This window comes from Haliotis rubra, unplaced genomic scaffold (assembly GCF_003918875.1).
Source record: "Haliotis rubra isolate DU_JTF1 unplaced genomic scaffold, ASM391887v1 Scf85, whole genome shotgun sequence".
Classification (NCBI taxonomy): domain Eukaryota; kingdom Metazoa; phylum Mollusca; class Gastropoda; order Lepetellida; family Haliotidae; genus Haliotis; species Haliotis rubra.
In genome coordinates this window covers 809,822-828,597 of record NW_025767579.1, presented here as the reverse complement: position 1 = coordinate 828,597, position 18,776 = coordinate 809,822, and the positions used below count along the sequence as shown (strand labels likewise).

General features: G+C 38.0%; 1 protein-coding gene across 1 annotated transcript in view; it reads left to right on the top strand.

The window, feature by feature from the left end:
- The first annotated feature begins 2,570 nt into the window (after positions 1-2,570).
- The window catches only part of LOC124262691 (ETS translocation variant 1-like), a 78,791-nt gene continuing 62,585 nt past the window's right edge, over positions 2,571-18,776 (top strand). Inside the window, exons 1-2 of the mRNA XM_046697213.1 lie at positions 2,571-2,654; positions 13,894-14,004. Coding sequence (XP_046553169.1) covers positions 13,902-14,004 — 103 coding nt within the window. The 5' untranslated portion in view covers positions 2,571-2,654; positions 13,894-13,901. The remainder of the gene's footprint in view (positions 2,655-13,893; positions 14,005-18,776) is intronic.

The window sequence follows — 18,776 nt, the reverse complement described above, 5'->3', positions numbered from 1 at the left end:
ACAAATTTGAACTGTACTGAATTTCTGAATGCTTTCTGGTGTTTCTGCATTTTTTCATTTTATGAAACGTGGCAGATAAACATATACTTCTTTAGTGTTGAAGATTCATTAGGAAACCATTCCCGTAATGCACTTAATGAGTTGGCCTATTACAAATTTCAAGTAAAAGCAACCCTAAATTGATAGCGGATAGACTTGTGTGTACAATAAAACACGTAGGTATTCTCGCCCTATTTGACGATTGTAACTTATCTAGGGAAACAAATGTGAGCCGTAGTGTAGGATACTTCCCTTTTCACAAGCACCTGGTAGCATTACTATTTGGAAGTGATGTATACGCACGTCTTCGACTTTGTGTTATTACAGATAGCGATGTGTCGTTTTTGTTTGAACATCACTCCAACACCATATATTTGTTTTCAGACAGAAAAGTGTCCATGAGAAAAGAGTAACGTACCTATGACGACTCACTCGTCACGGGGCAAGTATATATTATAACAGATAATCTCTATCGTTTTTTTCTTAAAAGATCCCATTAAATAGAGGATATGTTATGAGTGCCCATGTCATACTATATTATGTTTACGACACGAGTGCCTAAATGTTGTAATTTCTCGAGCGAGAGCTTTCGATATACCGATATTGAGGCACGAGAGTCGTGAACATAGTATTATATGGGCACGAATATAATATTCTGTTTATTACCAAAGACGTCAAATTGAGGTAAATAAACCAAAATCTATTTTCAAACATAGGCAGGCTACCCGCCTTCGCCGAATGTAGAACGCAACGTCACAGATTAAACGTGACGTCAAAGCATTGTTCATGACGCCACGTCACGATGACTAAGTGATATTTTGCCCAAGGGCATCGTATGAAAGATATGAACCCCGATATTTTCACCCTCGTATGTAATAACAACCAATTATAAAGCATAGTAAATTAAAACGGCAAAACCCTTTGCATGTTTATACGAAATGTGCGATTGTGTGTCCCCGACTACATCCTGAGCATGTGTTTATGAATCACTATAAATAGTGATGATACCAGGTGAACTGATCCTGCCGTCCGGTGGCACCCGTCTTGAACATATGCAAAGGAGAATCAATTGTTCACCTGAACAAAATCAGGAACGTATGGTACAAGTTACAATTAGGGGATTGCATCGGATATCATTTTGTCACTAATACGTCAAACTTTGAAATTTCCTCCATATATTTACGTTTGACACTGTATTTGAACATATAAAAGATAAACAATAACAAAATAAACACGTTCAAATCATGCTGGCAGCTGAGCTTCAAATAGTTCAAATCTTTGGTAGTCATTAAGAAGTTGAAAGAACATAAATATATCACACCTTTTCTATAGTTGGAAAAGCAAAATACACATAAACCATGCTTGTTCAGACCCATACTATACAATGTGATCAGTGATCCATAATTACTGTAATTCACATTCGTTGAGATACAATGAAACTTCCCGCATAACTTATAAAATGCTTTCTTCAATTGATGACATGACGCTGTGGTGGAAACTATCCCATAATCGATAGGATTTGATTGTTTATGTATATGTATACAATTATATACAATGAACCAACCATGATTTTCAAAACTACACATGCATCTGACTTTATCAGAAGGAACATTAATCTCTACACATATATCGACACACAAGGTACTATAGCTACTTGGGGATGCCGACCAAGCATAACGCTAGCCAAGATCCCAGGTCGCTGTTCATGGTGTTAGGGACGTTGACTACGGCGGGTGCTACGGCCACAATACAATCTCACAACAATGCAGCATCGATCTGGCTCCAAATGAGCAACGCTCAATCTCTGTACACAGAACAAAGACTTGTCCGCACTGATTTCTCCAACTCCCCACTATAGCGCTTCGGTCGCAATCATGACATCTTGAGGACATGATTGGTTGTTGTGTTAAAATGTCATTTCTGTAGTTTTTTTCTCTAAAACCATACATTTATTATTTTTATTGCTGTATTTGCATGTTGGGGATACAAGCTGTGAGGATTTTGGAGAAAGATTTTCAACTATTTCCTCAAGTCATATCGTTTAGTTCTTGTTTTAACACTCATGACAGAGTCATTACGAGTAATCTTAAGATAAATACAGACAATATTTAAAAACATAGTACTATTTACCATTATGATAATTTTAGGCATGTTTTAATTCATTTTGAAGTCACAGAAGTCAATAGGCTGAGAATTTCATGTTCCATTTTACGTCCACGTGTATTTGGGCCGTCGCTTTTGTCGAGCCTGCATGTACCGTTATCAAGTGTATCGTGCCAAACACCGGGTAGTATCAGAAACATACGCTTCGTTCCTTCTCTACCATGTGAATGACGTAATTCTATCACGTGTCGTCGCGATTTCATCCCAGGTAGGGAGATGTGCACTGTCGATCAAAGCTAGACACGCCCACTGCGGTCCCGCCTCGTCCAATGAGAGCGAGCTGGGATGAAGATGCAACATTGGCAAGTTGCGGGAGTTGGACACTCTAAACATTATTATCACGGAGTTTGGATGACATGTGGCTCAGATATCTACACTGGCGTGTGTGTTGAAACCTCGGATTATATCTCCATGTCTTTGTGATAGCCTGGGATTTTATCAAATAAGCACAGGTAGGTCAATGTTTTAAAACACAAAATTCCATCATACTTGAACGTAAAAGCATGCTTTTAACGTCAGCTTCCTGTCAACACGTCTCACGCACTCGGAAGTGTATGTTTTTGTGTACACTTATGAATTTTAGCAAGTTTACTTTTAAAAGTAAATACTAACGGAAAGTACACAGCGAGTGTAGAAAATAACATATTTAAATTTGTTAATTCTTTACTTATAAATCATACTCTGTGTTTCTTTCCAGTCTGACCTTTTAACGTGTACACTAAAATGTATAAGTTAACCTACTTTCGCAGAGGACCGCGACAATCACTTCCCTTAGTCGTTAGCAAATCACGTTCCTTATTTTCAGAAGACATTTGAAAGGGTGACAACATATTTATTTATATACATACGTATATTAAACAGATCGACTGTATCAGTTTAGTTTTATATGCATGACACCATACCATTAAATCAATTACATGTGAACGTTCAGCTTATCTGATAAATATGTAGATTTTTGCAGGTCAATATTCAATCGAATATTTTAGCAGATTCAATCGAATATTTAACGTTTGAACTTGTTTACGACATTTAGCAATAACTCCGCATAAAATTATTTACGTAGATAGTAAACACATTTTGTATATACATGGCATGGATTAGTGTTGTGAACTGTTAGGAATGTGTCACGGTAATAGGAGGGAATATGTATGTATTTTCATGAAAACAATAACGTATGTTAAGGAATGGATTTCACTGATATTCATTTTCTTTATATATGTAAACATTTTCTTTATATATCCTTGGGAAATATAACACTCTTTAGATTTATTTCAATATACTAAACAGTAGCATAATATGACAATATTTTAACAATAAAATTATAACATCATTTAACTATTCATAATATTGAACATATACAAAGCGTGCCATTAGTATGATAATTAGAATTTTATATGAAACAGTTGTTATATCAAGTAGGCGAAGGAATAACTAATTTATGGTATAAAACACTGCAAAGTGATCAGTAATAGCCATCTTTGCAGGAGAGTTGTAATCACCAACCGACTCATTTAAGAATATGAGCACCATAAATGACTGTAAATAAATAAAATTTAGGTATGTAAGTTCGAGAATTTACTTTTCTTACAACGACAGATGGGTGCTGACATCAAACGATAACACACACACACACACACACACACATATATATATATAAACAATACTCTCTCGCTCTCTCCCAAAACATACACATGCATACACACATCTTATATATATTAAAATATGCACATGCATATATTGGATATGCGACTGCATCAAGGAACTAGCTTTAACATATGTCCGTGCTCTATAAGGGATGTATCTTTAGCTAGTGTGATACGATGTTGCCGTCTAAGAAATATACATAACATATACATAACACTTGATTAGAGTAAAACAAATATAACGAAATTATATGATCATACGTACAAAAAATAACAGCTGTTCATTTTAATAGATAGTTGTGATTATCACATGCTTATATTAACCGAAATATATTACTGCTATTTCATATCTATAAAGTGTTACGACTAATTTCGGAGAATGTGGATTTACTGATTCTTTTAATTGTATATTGGCTTAGGATAGCCATCTAATGTTAAACAATAAATTCTGTAGCCATCAAAGGTGGAATTATCTACCAAAGACTTAGAAGAATAGGTATACATGGATAGCAATAAGATATACAAGGTGACTGGGAGATACATATTTAGAAAGGTTTTCTAAATATTATTAGGCATTTAAAATACACGTGAACACATTACAACTGAATAGTTCGTGTAACTTGGTATAAAGTCAAGTACAGGATATTATAATCAGACTCTATTATGCAAATAACACGTGCTGAAAAGAAAATATTGTTGCACCAATACATTTAAAACAATGTTTCTCATGAACATGTCATAAAATGTTATATTTCTAGTTAAGAACATATGTTTGTGAGAGAGACATGTTCAATAAAATAGTACACACATAACCACAAATATATCAACACTATCGTGATGTTAGGTATCACACTTATATGATAGGAATAATTCATTACTGCAAGTACGGTATGATCAGAATATCTAAAATGAAATCATCAATTCATGCCCCGTCTTATTCTAATATTATGACCAGAAACGCTTACCAATCTTCATAGAACATGTGTATGTTTGTTGATGTGTGTAGTTGATGAAAATGCGTATATGAAATACCCCAAGCATCTTCACCCAGAGAATTGTCCTGCTAACTAAAACAGTATTTATTTTACGGAATATCCCGAACTGTCAACAACCAAGATGAAACAATGATTATATTTATAAGTGAATAAACGTACATATAAAAGTACAAAAATGCTTCGAAAACGCATCATGTGAATTATATAGATCTGATATGTTTTTAATTGGTATTGACAGAGCGAAATATTCTTTCGGTCATATGTTTGTATAAAAAGATACCAATCGCCATTTACTCTTTCAATTAATAAGTAGTTAATGAACGAGGAGATATTACTATGAAAATAGACAATAGATATTGTTCGGTATCTTCACTTTTACCCCCATTAAGTGACACCCTGTAGCTAACCACCGCCATCTTGGGCTGTCATATTTGCAATAAAAACCATATCAAATGATATCATTTACAAATATTAGTTTATGAAGGATACTATCAACTAATATCCCACGCTGAAGCAGGCGACCATGCTATTAATACTATTTAACATCGAATGTTGGGAGGAGCATGTCACCCGTTCATTTATACACTAAACAAATATTTATTTAGTGCTGAATCATATCAGAACCCGTGTGTTATTTGAATAAGACTGTGCCAGATAAAGTGTTTGATAATGGCATTATGCTTCCTATAAGTTATTATTGTAGATGGTATCAGACAAGCACGTGTTGATGATAAGAGAGGGTCCTGAATCCACGCGATGGTACGTTTATACTTGTTATGCAACAACATATGAATATCCAATATATATATATATACTTTAAAATAACAACTTGCCTTTACTGCAACCGGTTTGCACACTAAACAATAAGAGAGATTTTGATAAACAACATATTAAAGACTGTTAAACTGGTAGTTGATTTACTGATAATATGGATACCAATCTTAGAATACAATAAATTAATCCTATGCATTCTGGCTATGGAACCTTTGTATAAAATCTCTTAAGGATAATCGTGAAGGTGCTGACACATCTGTACTTCTGTGTTATATAAGGGTAACATGATACCAGTATTAACCTAAATATACATGCATGATTAAGGTGCTATCATCGGAATGGAAACATGGTATTGAAAGACTAAACAAATTGAAGTCAATAAGTAAAGTCATTAAATCATACATGTTCTGATATGATATGAAATAATAGTAATATCGCAAATATGATCGGAACTGCTTCAACATTAGTAAATAATGCATTCATGCATGCCATATTGTGACAATGGCGGTGCCTCTGTAGCATGTGCATGGTAAGAGCAGTGAGATAGCCAGAGACGACCTCAAGGAGACAAACAACCAATTCTGTGTTGGAAAAAGTTCTGGCACCTTGTTCATGACCTTTGTGCTTGTTGTCTTCAGAAGCGTTCAAAGCCGGTTACACATGCTATGGCCATTTCATATCAACGTGTTATATTTGAATGGCTAAAGCCACAAAACACGTGGTCGTATGTTTACAATGATGTCATCGGATGTCGTGTGGCAGGTGGATTACAATCTCAAGGATCTGTTGAAGCAATGCAAACTACTCATCTTATTATCACCTTAATTATGTCTGCCTAACTTGTGAATGTGCACAGCCCAATTGGTTTTTGATGGAATAAATGCAAACAGTTTTCACGGAACGTTTCAAATTTGAACAATATATTAACGTTCAACAATATACACAGATGACTTTGGGCGCTGGTTGGTTATTCGAGTCATTAAAGTTTGAAGATGTTTGTTGTTCTTTTCGTTGTTCATGTTCAAAAATGATTCAGGAAGTTCAGAAATAATTTCCAACATATGACCGCGTAATCGGAATGTGAGATTCTCTTTCTAGAACATGCACAATACTGCATTATTCTCGATACTGCACAATCATTATCACATTATTATCATAACCAAATATGAATTTACAGGGAGATCTATACACATATTCATGCAAATTTGTTTTCTTAACTACTCAGGTTTTTATTCAATAATATATATTACTGTTTAACAGCGCGTGTATATTTTCTGAAACTGTCATTCGTGTGGGGTTAAAAACATACATGGTAAATCTTTCATTTCCGATTTGAATATCTTTACTTTCACACCGGAAATATCCGGAGCTGTGACAACCAGCTCGCTGAAACAGCTGCTATTTATTTATAATGTTTAATATTGCTGTTAATAATAAGATGACAATTTATGATTTGTGTTATCATCATGGGTCTTTTTTGCGACAATTTTTGCATATGATTTATTTCTATATATTCTGAAGTTAGCATTTATTATCTGTAAACACAATATTGACAATTGATTTCATATCGCAGCCACTCATAGACGCGTGTCCAGGGTTTATTAATGCTCTGTGTCTTTGTGGTCTCTATTTGACAAATATCACATGCCGTGAGTTATCTTGGAAAACGTCATGATTAAAATTGAGGGTAATAATATACCCATAGTATTTCGTTGGATTCATTTCATCCCCAATCAAACCTCTTTATACAGTTGTAGGTATATCAATACTCATATTGTCATGATTACAATATTTGGAATTTATTAATTCTATGTGTAAAAGTGCCTCAGTATGGAAACAAAACAGACAATGGGTATCTCGAGATATGTATCATTTAAATTACATATCATGTTATCGTAATAAATTCCGATATCTGAGTTAAAACTTTAGTATGTTTGTGCGTGTGGTGAGTGTGTGTGTGCGCGCGCGTGGGTGTGTGCGTGGTGTGCCCGTGCTTGTGCGGTGTGTGTGTGTGTGTGTGTTTGTGTGCGTGGGTGTGCGCATGCGTTTGTGTTATGCGCTTGGTGCATGTGTGTGCGTGTGTGTATGCGTGCGTGTTTTGGGGGTGAGGGACACGGTTTTAAAGCAGTTTGGGTAGATTGACTGATAGAGAGTGTGAACGATACGAAGACTAATATATAGGAAATAGAATGGGTTTGAAGTATGACAGATGTGTAAGAAGAGGAATGATACTTACAAACTCAGGACTTTGAAAGAGTATGGAATTTAGGAAAGACGGACTGGATCTAAAGATCTAGCGGTTTGACAAAGAGATATCCTTTTGAAGCTATTTGAAGTAACATGACTTACTGAAACTGAGAAGGGAGCATGAAGATGATAAGCTTTGAAAATATATAGAGAGGGATGTGGTAGGGGTTAAGGTGGGAAGAAGGGGAAGGGGGAAAGTGAAACATAATTTGAAGAAGAGATAAGATCACTGTTAGTAATAGCATTCATTGTGTGATTATCGACGGGTGTTTGGAAGGTGTCAGAGACAATAGCCAGTTGACAGACACCTGTCTGTGACAACCCCGACATAATTAGCTGTGATATTGTCACTTTTCTGTACTCACAGGCTGTCAACCTGTTGATCAGTTGATGAAAACCTGGACCTGGCCTTGTGACCCTAACAAGATAATGCCAATACTATGTTTGCTTTGGATAACATCTCCCTGTATAACTTTGATTTATTTTGCCACGTGTGCAGACATTTCTGAAACTTAACGAAAATAAGTAAAACTTTGCTCCACCGCCGACTCCTTCAGCTATTGACGGGGTTTTGTGACCGTCTAAAGAAGGTTTATTTCAAAATAAGTTTGTTTTGGTTTACCGCCAACAAAGTTATAATATCTACAAACAGTTTCCGGTGGTTCTTTTCCAAAATTTTATAATTTACTATTGATAGCAAGCCCCATGGGGAACGGGTAAGAATAGCACGCTGGTACTTGTAAGAACGGCTAATGTGGATTGGGTTGACAGGCTCGATGACGGCGCAGGTCGTTGCTCATGATATCAATCACTACTTGTCTGGTCTAGATTATTTAGAAATCGCCATTATAAAACTGAGAACATGCTGGTGTGGCGTAAAACAACAAACTACAAACCTACGTATGTAAAACATTTACAGTAATCACTCTGAACACGTCACTCTCAAACCCTCATTCAGAAAGACCAACTCTAAAACTACCCACCCAGAACCCCCACCCCACCCCCACCCCCACACACTCAAACCTCTCACTCTGAACCTCTCACTCTCACTCCCTCACTCTGACCCCTTCACTCACAAACCCCTCACTCTGAATCTCTCACTCCCTCAATCTGACCCCTTAACTCTCAAACCCCTTACTCTGAACCTCTCACTCCCTCACTCTGACCCTTTCACTCTCAAACCCCTCACTTTCAAACCCCTCACTATGAACTTCTTACTCACCTTTAACCAGTCACCGTCAACACTTCAAACTCAACCCCCTCACTCTCAACCCCTCAAACGCAAACCCTTCACTCTCAACTCCACAAACTCAAACCCCTCATCCTGAACCTCTCACTCTCAAACCCCTCACTCTGAACCTCTAGCTCTCAAACCTCACTCTGACTCTCTCATTCTCAAACCTCACTCTGACTTTCTCATTCTCAAACCTCACTCTGACTCTCTCGCTCTCAAACCTCTCACTCTGAACCTCTCACTCTCTCACTCTGGTTCCTTCACTCTCAAACCTCACTCTGACTCTCTCTCTCTCAAACCTCACTCTGAACCTCTCACTCCTCACTCTGCACTATGAACCTCTCACTCTGCACTCCTAACTCACACACCCTTACTCGGACACCCGCCATCGGAAACGCTGTCCCAAACCTCTCACTCTGAACCTCTCTCTCTCAAACCTCACTCTGACTCTCTCATTCTCAAACCTCACTCTGAACCTCTCACTCCCCACTCTGCACTATGAACCTCTCACTCTGCACTCCTAACTCACACACCCTTACTCGGACACCCGCCATGGGAACCGCTGTCCCAAACCCTCACACTGAAACCATGACAGCTTGTTCTGTCCCTGGTTGAACCTACGTTCGGCCTATCTCTATTGTTCTTGTATGTGTAAGTGCATCATTGATCGTAGACATAGATCTTTACTTACATTGGGAAACCAGTTCTAATGTATTCCTGTTCTGTAATACCGCACCTGTAGTATGTGCTAAGAATAACCGGGCAGCTTGTACATACACTGAAATAGAATATGATTTTGAAACTGGGTACCATTATTGATGGCGCTGTAAGTGCTTTATGTATAAAGAAGTGCAAAGGGAACCGCATATGTGGCTCTTTCATCGGGGAATTGAGGTTGAAATTGGAAGAAATCAATGCAAATGCAAGGCCAAAGTTAAGCCAGTTAAAGCTGTCCTGTCAGATAGACCATAGGAAAAAACTATATGGAATGTAAATGTATTCTTTTCTGAAAATACTTTTTCTGTATGCATTATTCACATATTAGTTGCATTAACACTATAGAGAGTTTATTTCGGTTTATAGTTTATGGAAAATTATATTTATATTTTACGATCCCTTTTTACACGATATAACACTAATATTAATATCAACTATTTAGTTTTATATATTATAAACAAAATAGGATTTCAGAAATATTATTCAAAATATATTCCTTTTAACCTTACTCAACGATAGTGAAGAGCGACACATGGAAATTCAAGCACCTTTAAGACAGAATGATACACGCGTGAGCGCGTTTTTCCCATGTGGAATTGTCAACTGGTTACTATGCTAATGCATTCAGTGCTGAATCTCTATGAGGGCATTCTACGAGAACCAAGGTTACTGGGTAAACTAGCGTTGAACCAGCAGTCTGCGGTTTGTCAACAAGGTGATGACCTGGTCTGCGTTATCTGCCAGACTAGGGAGCATCAGTGTACAAGTTATCTGGAAAAATAGCGCAGTCTGTTCTCTTTATCTCGAATGATGGTTCACATGGCGACCTTTATGTCGTCATATGAATGTGTTTGTTGCTTAACGACGCAACTGTTCAGCAATATGATAAATATTGTCTGTACCTTGCAACACAATGACCGACATCATGAGCATCAATCTCCTCAGTTGTATACGGAGACAGGCATTTAGTCAGGGCACCTGAACCTCCGATCCATTTAGTTGTTGCTTAAGACAATAATAATAATTATAATGATAATTCATTTATATAGCGACTAGTATCCATCTGACTAGTTGCTCACTGGACGCTGAAATCAGAATCTGATTATTATTACCCGGATAACCCAAGCTGCCTGTGAGGCGCTAGAAGGTCAATAGTCCCATGACCTATCCCACCGAGGTACCCATTTTCTGCTGGGTGAACAGAGGCAACTGTGACCAAACTCACAGGCCTAGGTGACACCACATGTATCATATGTGCTTAGTTGTGGGGCAGGACTGAAGTCCTAGAACTTCTCAGGAGTCAAGTTACCAAACACGGTCACCCATCCAACGACTCTCCGCGCTCAGTGTTGCTCTATGCACAGCACCACACACCACCACAAGCATAGATTGCAGGACGTCTATAATCTTAAACTGGTTTCCACGCTATGAGACTGAGATAGTGCTGATTACACGTTAAACTGCAACCTTTACTCACCTTCGCACATCACGTGTATATTACTTCTCTCTGTCGAACATTTGAAGACTTGAAATCCTTGTCTCATCTCCTATTGGCAAATAGGCGTTTAGCTACCTGTGAGACGAATGAAATGGGGATTGGTTGTCATGTAATTAAAGCGTGTGATTGCAACCGGGATGTGGGATCGACTTGAATTACCAACTTCACAATCGCAACAAGATGTGACATGGGAGTCGGTACATCGGTGCTCACACTTTCGACCACTGGTCGGTTACAGCCTGAGCCTTGGTGGATTCACGACCAGCCTGATGTTATGAACTCAAAACTAACATGAATGTTCATTAACACTTAGTAACACATGTTTTGCCACCTTTTTCAGTTTGGCAGCAACACAATGACCGTGTTATATATACCCTTCTTGAAGTAGTAGGTACGTTTAGAGATATAACATGAATATATTTAGAAAGGAGTCATATTTTTAAATCGGAATAAAATATTACTTTTCTTCAGAAGTTGTGGAAACATACCCTAAAGACTCATAAGAAAGGAACTCACTAACTTCAACTTTCTTTCAAAAGATCTGACCTATGTGCTTGGCTTTTACCAGCAGAGACGAGTGCCACTATTCCTTGATAGGGTTCCACAGTACAGTTATACACATACCGAAGGCCTACTTTTCAGGACACCATTGCTGTTTTTACACTTACACATCGGGGATTTATGGATTATAAGAAATGTTTGGCAGCATTGGATGCGTTCGTAAATAGTCCAGTCGAAGGGAATTAATTCAGCGCCGCCAGATCACCGTCTCTAGGACAGGTCACGTGACGGTACTCTCCAAGTCAATGAGAGACTGGTAATTTGGGTTGTCAATCCTCCGGAAGTTGTTTAGCACCAAGCCGGAAGTTGGATAATGTGTGCGCACATGATTTGTATGTCAAGACCTCTTTATGGAAGAACTCTTCATGTGAGATGTACATCACGTACGGCTGCTCGAAATGTCGTTAATTACACGAAGACAAACCTCACCATACGCGATTATATATTTGTGGTGCATTTTGTGTGCAGTTGTCATGTGCATTACTGTTTTAGATGCACTAAGGAGCCAAAACTTCGTTTTTACTTAATAACTCAACTACAAAAGGGGGACGTTCAACCATGAATCAAATACTACAACGTTATTCAACTGAGGATGTATTGGTCAGTGAACGATATATATTGCTGATGACAAGTAGAATTTGGCAGGGGGAGAAATATAATTTACCTTTTGTGTGACTGGCGAATGGACAAATTAGAGTTCCTAGAATTTTACTGCTCTCAACTCAAGAAGTAAGCAATGCCAGATTAGAGTTTCATAAACGTACTGCTTCAGTTAGGTATCAGAGCTATTTCCTTACATAAACCGATTTGATGAGTTTACTTATTCTTAAGTGATGGTTTGAATCAACTTCAAGTTATACAGATGATGTATACATCGTGATGGTTGTTTGGGGTTGTGTTTGGGGGACAACACGGATGTAGCCGACACAAGACGTTACATATTTCACAGGGTTATCTGAAGTTTGTTATTCAAATATGTGCAAATTACACGGTATTCTCTTTCAACAGGAAGGCTGTTAAATGTTGTCGTCATAAATGAAGCGCATGCCAAAGAGTGATATATGTCAGTGAATACACGTAAACCTTGCTTATATTTGGTCATAGGTCAGTGGCTGTGTATACCACATGTTAACTGGTAGCTCGATACAATAAATCTTTACATCTTAACTGATTATGTGACAAAATAGATTATATATTACATGTTTAGATGTGTCAGTATAATAAGTTAGATCTACATGTTAACCGATGTCTGGTCATAACATAGTGTCAGGTATAACGTCATTTGTATGGTTATCTCGACATATAAGGTGTCATTACTACACGTTAGCCGATCTAATAACACACAAGGTGTCAGAAGTACTACATGTTAACCGATATCTCGACATATAAGGTGTCATTACTACACGCTAGCCGATCTAATAACACACAAGGTGTCAGAAGTACTACATGTTAACCGATATCTCGACATATAAGGTGTCATTACTACACGCTAGCCGATCTAATAACACACAAGGTGTCAGAAGTACTACATGTCAACCGATATCTCGACATATAAGGTGTCAGTAATACTACACGTTAACCGATGAAATAACACACAAGGTGTCAGAGAAGCACTACATGTTAAGGCCCGTGAAGGTCCGGGTTAGAATATTGATCTTCAGTAACCCATGCTTGTCGTATGAGGCGACTAACGGGATCGGGTGGTCGGGCTCGCTGACTTGGTTGACACATGTCATCGGTTCCCAATTGCGCAGATCGATGCCCATGCTGTTGATCACTGGATTGTCTGGTCCAGACTCGATTATTTACAGACCGCCGCCATAAAGCTGGACTATTGCTGAGTGCGGCGTAAAACACAACTCACTCACTCACTTCATGTTAACCGATATCTCGACATATATGGTGCCAGTAATACTACACGTTAACCGATGAAATAACACACAAGGTGTCAGAAGTACTACATGTTAACCGATAAATTGCTACAGTTAAATTGCTACAGTGTTTTTATTGTATACAACACAGGTTAACCGATGAAGGACAGTAGTTCTGACAGAGACACAGCTAGTCCCCATGACATGAGCGAGAGCCTCAAGCGGAAGAACCCGGATCCAGAACTAATACACGATTCAGAAGGTACGTAATATACGTATATACATATACATCCATGTATACATATATACATATATATACATATACATAAATATACATATACATATATCTAAAATATATCTTTAACTTAAACAACCCAAATGCCAAAAACAATCTGAAATAAAAACCGCTGTGAGTCACGAGGACAGGTGTGGGAAAGCGGTTACGTCCCTTGGTCGGGCCAGGATCTGCTGTCGTTACGAACACACAGTTATGGTCCTGGGACTTGCATTAGGTTATGCTCCAGTGATTTTTTCGGATGGCTGAACTATTGGTTAAACTACCAGACTGCCTCCGTGGTCTTGTAGATAGAGTGTCTACCTGGAGAGCCCCCAAAAGTCGGTGGTTCGACCCCCAGGGACGTCATACCAAAACATTGAGTCGGGTATCATTTATTTAAACTATGTGAGCTACCACTATAAAACCGCCACTAGTCCCGACTTTTACACACACGCGCGCGCACACACAGAGAGAGAGAGAGAGAGAGAGAGAGAGAGAGACGCACACACACACACACACACACGCACGCACGCACGCACATACATACACACACGTCGATATATAAATGCATTCCACCTCACCTAGCTAACTCACTTTAAATTAAAATATAAAAAAAAGAAAGCAAGAAATTGAAACATTGCTACAGTAGGATTATCTCTTAAAATCCCTGTCTTGTTTTTAAAACTATATGCTATCTGTCAATGTTGTGAGAGAAATGAACAGAATGGTCAAAGAATTTGACAATTCTACCGGGACACCTAAAACGACTTTTATCGTTGGATTATTGACAAGGTTTCTCGTGTTACACTACCACTTCACAGGGATCACTGTTTGTGTAACTCTTTGACTTGAAATATGGGCTAAAAACACAAGAGTATTATAACTTAAACGACTTAACACAGCTTCACAGACACATTGCATAAGCCTCGTCATGACTTCTTTGAGCAAGGAAGGATATACAGCTTCATTCATGAAGTAATGATGTATCGTCAGCCGGCCATACAAGGTATACATATATTACTGCATTGAGCGTCAGACATCGTTATCTAAAGGAACATAGATAACTATACATCTGCATGTACGTCAATAAGGGAAGATCGGAAGATGAGAAGATTTGGGTGTTTAGTCATTAATGAACATTACCGTGGGTATTAACAACCCCACCCCCTAGAGACTAGTCTGTCCAACGAGGAACAACCTGTGGCTCCACGTGCTTGTTGTAACAAGGAAGTGATAAGTCTATCCCAAGGCCTTGGGTTCAAGCGTGAGGGTCGGGCCACCATCTTGGGGGGTTTCCACAGTTTCTGTCCGGATACAGCTTATGATGTTGGTTTGTGGGTTAGGAACCTTGGAACCCGTCCCACATATTGGGTGTAGTGGGGCTGGGAATGTGACTCGGTTTGCTTTGGCAGGGGTTTGTTGTTTTAGGAACCCTTTCTTTGAAATTCATTATTTTCCTTTCCAATTGCTGTCATTTGTGTGTTTGTAAGGTTTTTCCTCGCCCTTTAACTACCTCTGATGTATCATGAGTTATATATGAAGAACAAATAACATTTCTCTCACACAGGGATACCAACGTTGACTGCGACAACAACCGCTACATAGACATACGCTGTTACAACTCTGACTCACCTATTTAATAAATAAGATGTACAAGAAATAAATCAAAATATTGAAAAGGTTGCCGATTGTTAGCTATCTGGCATGAGTTAAAGTTAAAGTACGTCAAGCTATACAAATCTAACATTCTATTGGAAGCAGGCACTAAATGTCCCATGTCAGCTTTATGTTTCGAGGGGCCGAATATAGGCCAGTGACGTCGTTGCTTTTGACATGTCCCCATGCAACAATGACACATTTCAGCTAAGTTCCAATATAATCAACGCACCTTCCATACCTTGAGGTTAAACCGAGGAGCCGTGCTCTACTTACAAATTAGAGACGTGATGTTTTTACGTGTGTTGTTGACCAAGTTTGGAGACAATGCGGTTTAACCTTGGTGGTGGGTCGATGAAAATTGAGCAAATTGTGAAATGTGTTTAGATCTTCGATAATGTTGGTTTAATTGATTTTAATTGCAATGAATCATGTAGAAGTATTGAAAGAATTTACACATTTTAAAATGGAATTTAAACTTTCCTCATGATTAAATAACACATTGAAGTTTTGTGTTTGGGCAATATTTCACATTTGTGATGCATTTTGTAACTTGTGTTATCTAGCACACTGGACTAAAATTAGTTATAGAATCGAAACTAAAAGTTATATTAAAATGGTGATTGAATATGTTTTGTGCAGTAACAATAGTATATTTGGTTTATGTTTGTGTTATATGATTTGTTTGATTTAGCATTGTATGTTTAACTAATCTAACTGTGACATAAACTCATTAAGACAAAGACGACTAAACCCTTTACATATCAATGAGTGAGTTTAGTTTTACGCCACACTCAGCAATATTCCAGCTATATGGCGGTTACATAATCATGAGATACCGAAAACAAATGAGTCTATTGTACAGTTCCATCAGCATCATGAACATGTGGTTACGAATCATAATCAAATAGTGATGATGTCAAGTGTTCACGAAAACACATGTCCACTCCATCCTAGAACCAGATCCAAAACTTAAAATAGATGATTTTTTTTTCATCAGATATATATTAAAATAAATAAAAACTAAATGAATACACACATAATATATAAACATAAACCAAAAACTAAAAAACTATAAACCAAAACCTCACACAAACAAACAAAAGTTTCAACAATAATTATAATTCCAATTACACTTTTAGGATCTTGTGCTGAAATATTTTGCAATTCTTGGTCATTTAATCTTCAAGCTATACAAAGTTATAATTACGGGCTTGTTACAGTATACCATCCATTCATATTTGCGATGTGTATTTCTGAACACCGAAGTATATGGTTTCTGTGTAGGCAATGGTAACGTCATGAACACTGACCCACCTACCTTCAGGAACACGCTAACTAAAAAGTGCACACCAAGGGTCTGATATCCTTACATGAAAGGATAGGGAATCAAAAGGTCTCTTTATAGCTTAGGAACATAAGCCGTTTTGACCCGGGTAAATGTAAATACATCCACATCCATAGGTGGGTTGTTGAGTTGACTAGGGAGAAGATAGCTGGTACAGAAATAGTGATGGCGTGAGACGCTTGTGTCGCTGTTGTGTCAGGATCCAGCTTGTGTCGCTGTTGTGTCAGGATCCAGCTTGTGTTAAATGCTTATTTTGTGGCATTTCTGTCCTTGTTGTATTGTACTGAAATGGTTTGAGGTGACTTTGAAAACAAGCTTACATATATATATTGTCTTTTAAAGTATTCTTTGTATAACTAATATGAATTAGACGTGACAACAATTAGCATGCTTATGAGTTTTGATGACTTCCAGACACATCACTCACGTTTCGCTGATGCTTTCACAGTATTTCCATGACTATTTGGTCTCTTACGTCCACTGGATCCTGTTTCTGATAAACGTCAACACTACAAAACGTCAAAAGTCTGAAGTTGGTATTACCACCCTACCTCCAGCCCCCACCCATGATATTTAATATCAAGTTCAGTCATTCTATTTATACATCATTATCTACCCTTTGATATCTAGATATCCATCCATCGTTCTTCCATCTGAGCTGCTGTCTGTCAGTAATGGGTGGTCAACAGGGAATTTCTCAATGTCTCTCAAGAGCAAACCTTTAACTGTTGGGCAAAAGTGTACACCCGTGTTTTGGACGGTGCTTAAAGCTGAAACACAAAGAAAAATATGTTTCGATGGTGATCTATATGAATCTCGTATCATAGAAAAGTTTGTGAGCTTTTGAACTTTTGTTTGCACTATTTGTTTGGTCGGGTTACGTTTTGATAATGCTTGAATGTTTTTTGGTCCGATTTTTAATTCTATGCTTTCTTTTACCCGGACGTTTAGTTAAAGTGTTCAGAGACTTGTACATGTCATTAAGATGAAGATATGCATCCACCTTCTTGTGGGCATTCAGTTTCCCGTCACAGGTACGGCAACCATGTCACAACGTGTCAAATTACATTACAAGGGTAAACAAGTCACTGTCTCTAAGAGTCCGCGAAACGTGCTGACTTAAGACAGGGAAACAGGGCCGTTTTTCACCTACAGTCTCCTTTGACAAATGTACAACTATGTATCTATCACTCATACAAGCACAGGCAAACAAACAAACAAACAAACAAACAGACAGACAGACAGACAGACAGACAGACAGACAGACAGACAGACAGACAGATAGATACTCCTACTCCTACTGGTGCTACTATTTCTACTACAGCTGCTACTACTTCCACCACGACTAAATTACTACTGCTACTACTACTACTGCTGCTGCTGCTACTATTACTACTACAACTACTACTACTACTACAGCTTCTACTACTTCTACCACTACTACTGCTACCACTGCTACTGCTACTGCTACTACTACTACTGCTGCTGATACTACAATTGCTTCTGACATCCTCCTCTACTACTGCTGATGCTACTTCTCTGTTTCTTCAGCTGAGGCAACTATTACGACTCATACTTCTGCAACTTCAACAACCTCTTGTATTCCGCCACTACCCTAACCAATATTCCTGTTACCATTACAATTACCACTTACCTAGTATCTCTGACAATATAATATTAACATTGTTTTGAACAACATTTTGATTAAACCTCGAGCAAATATCCTGCGTCCAGAAGTACGTAAAAATACGTA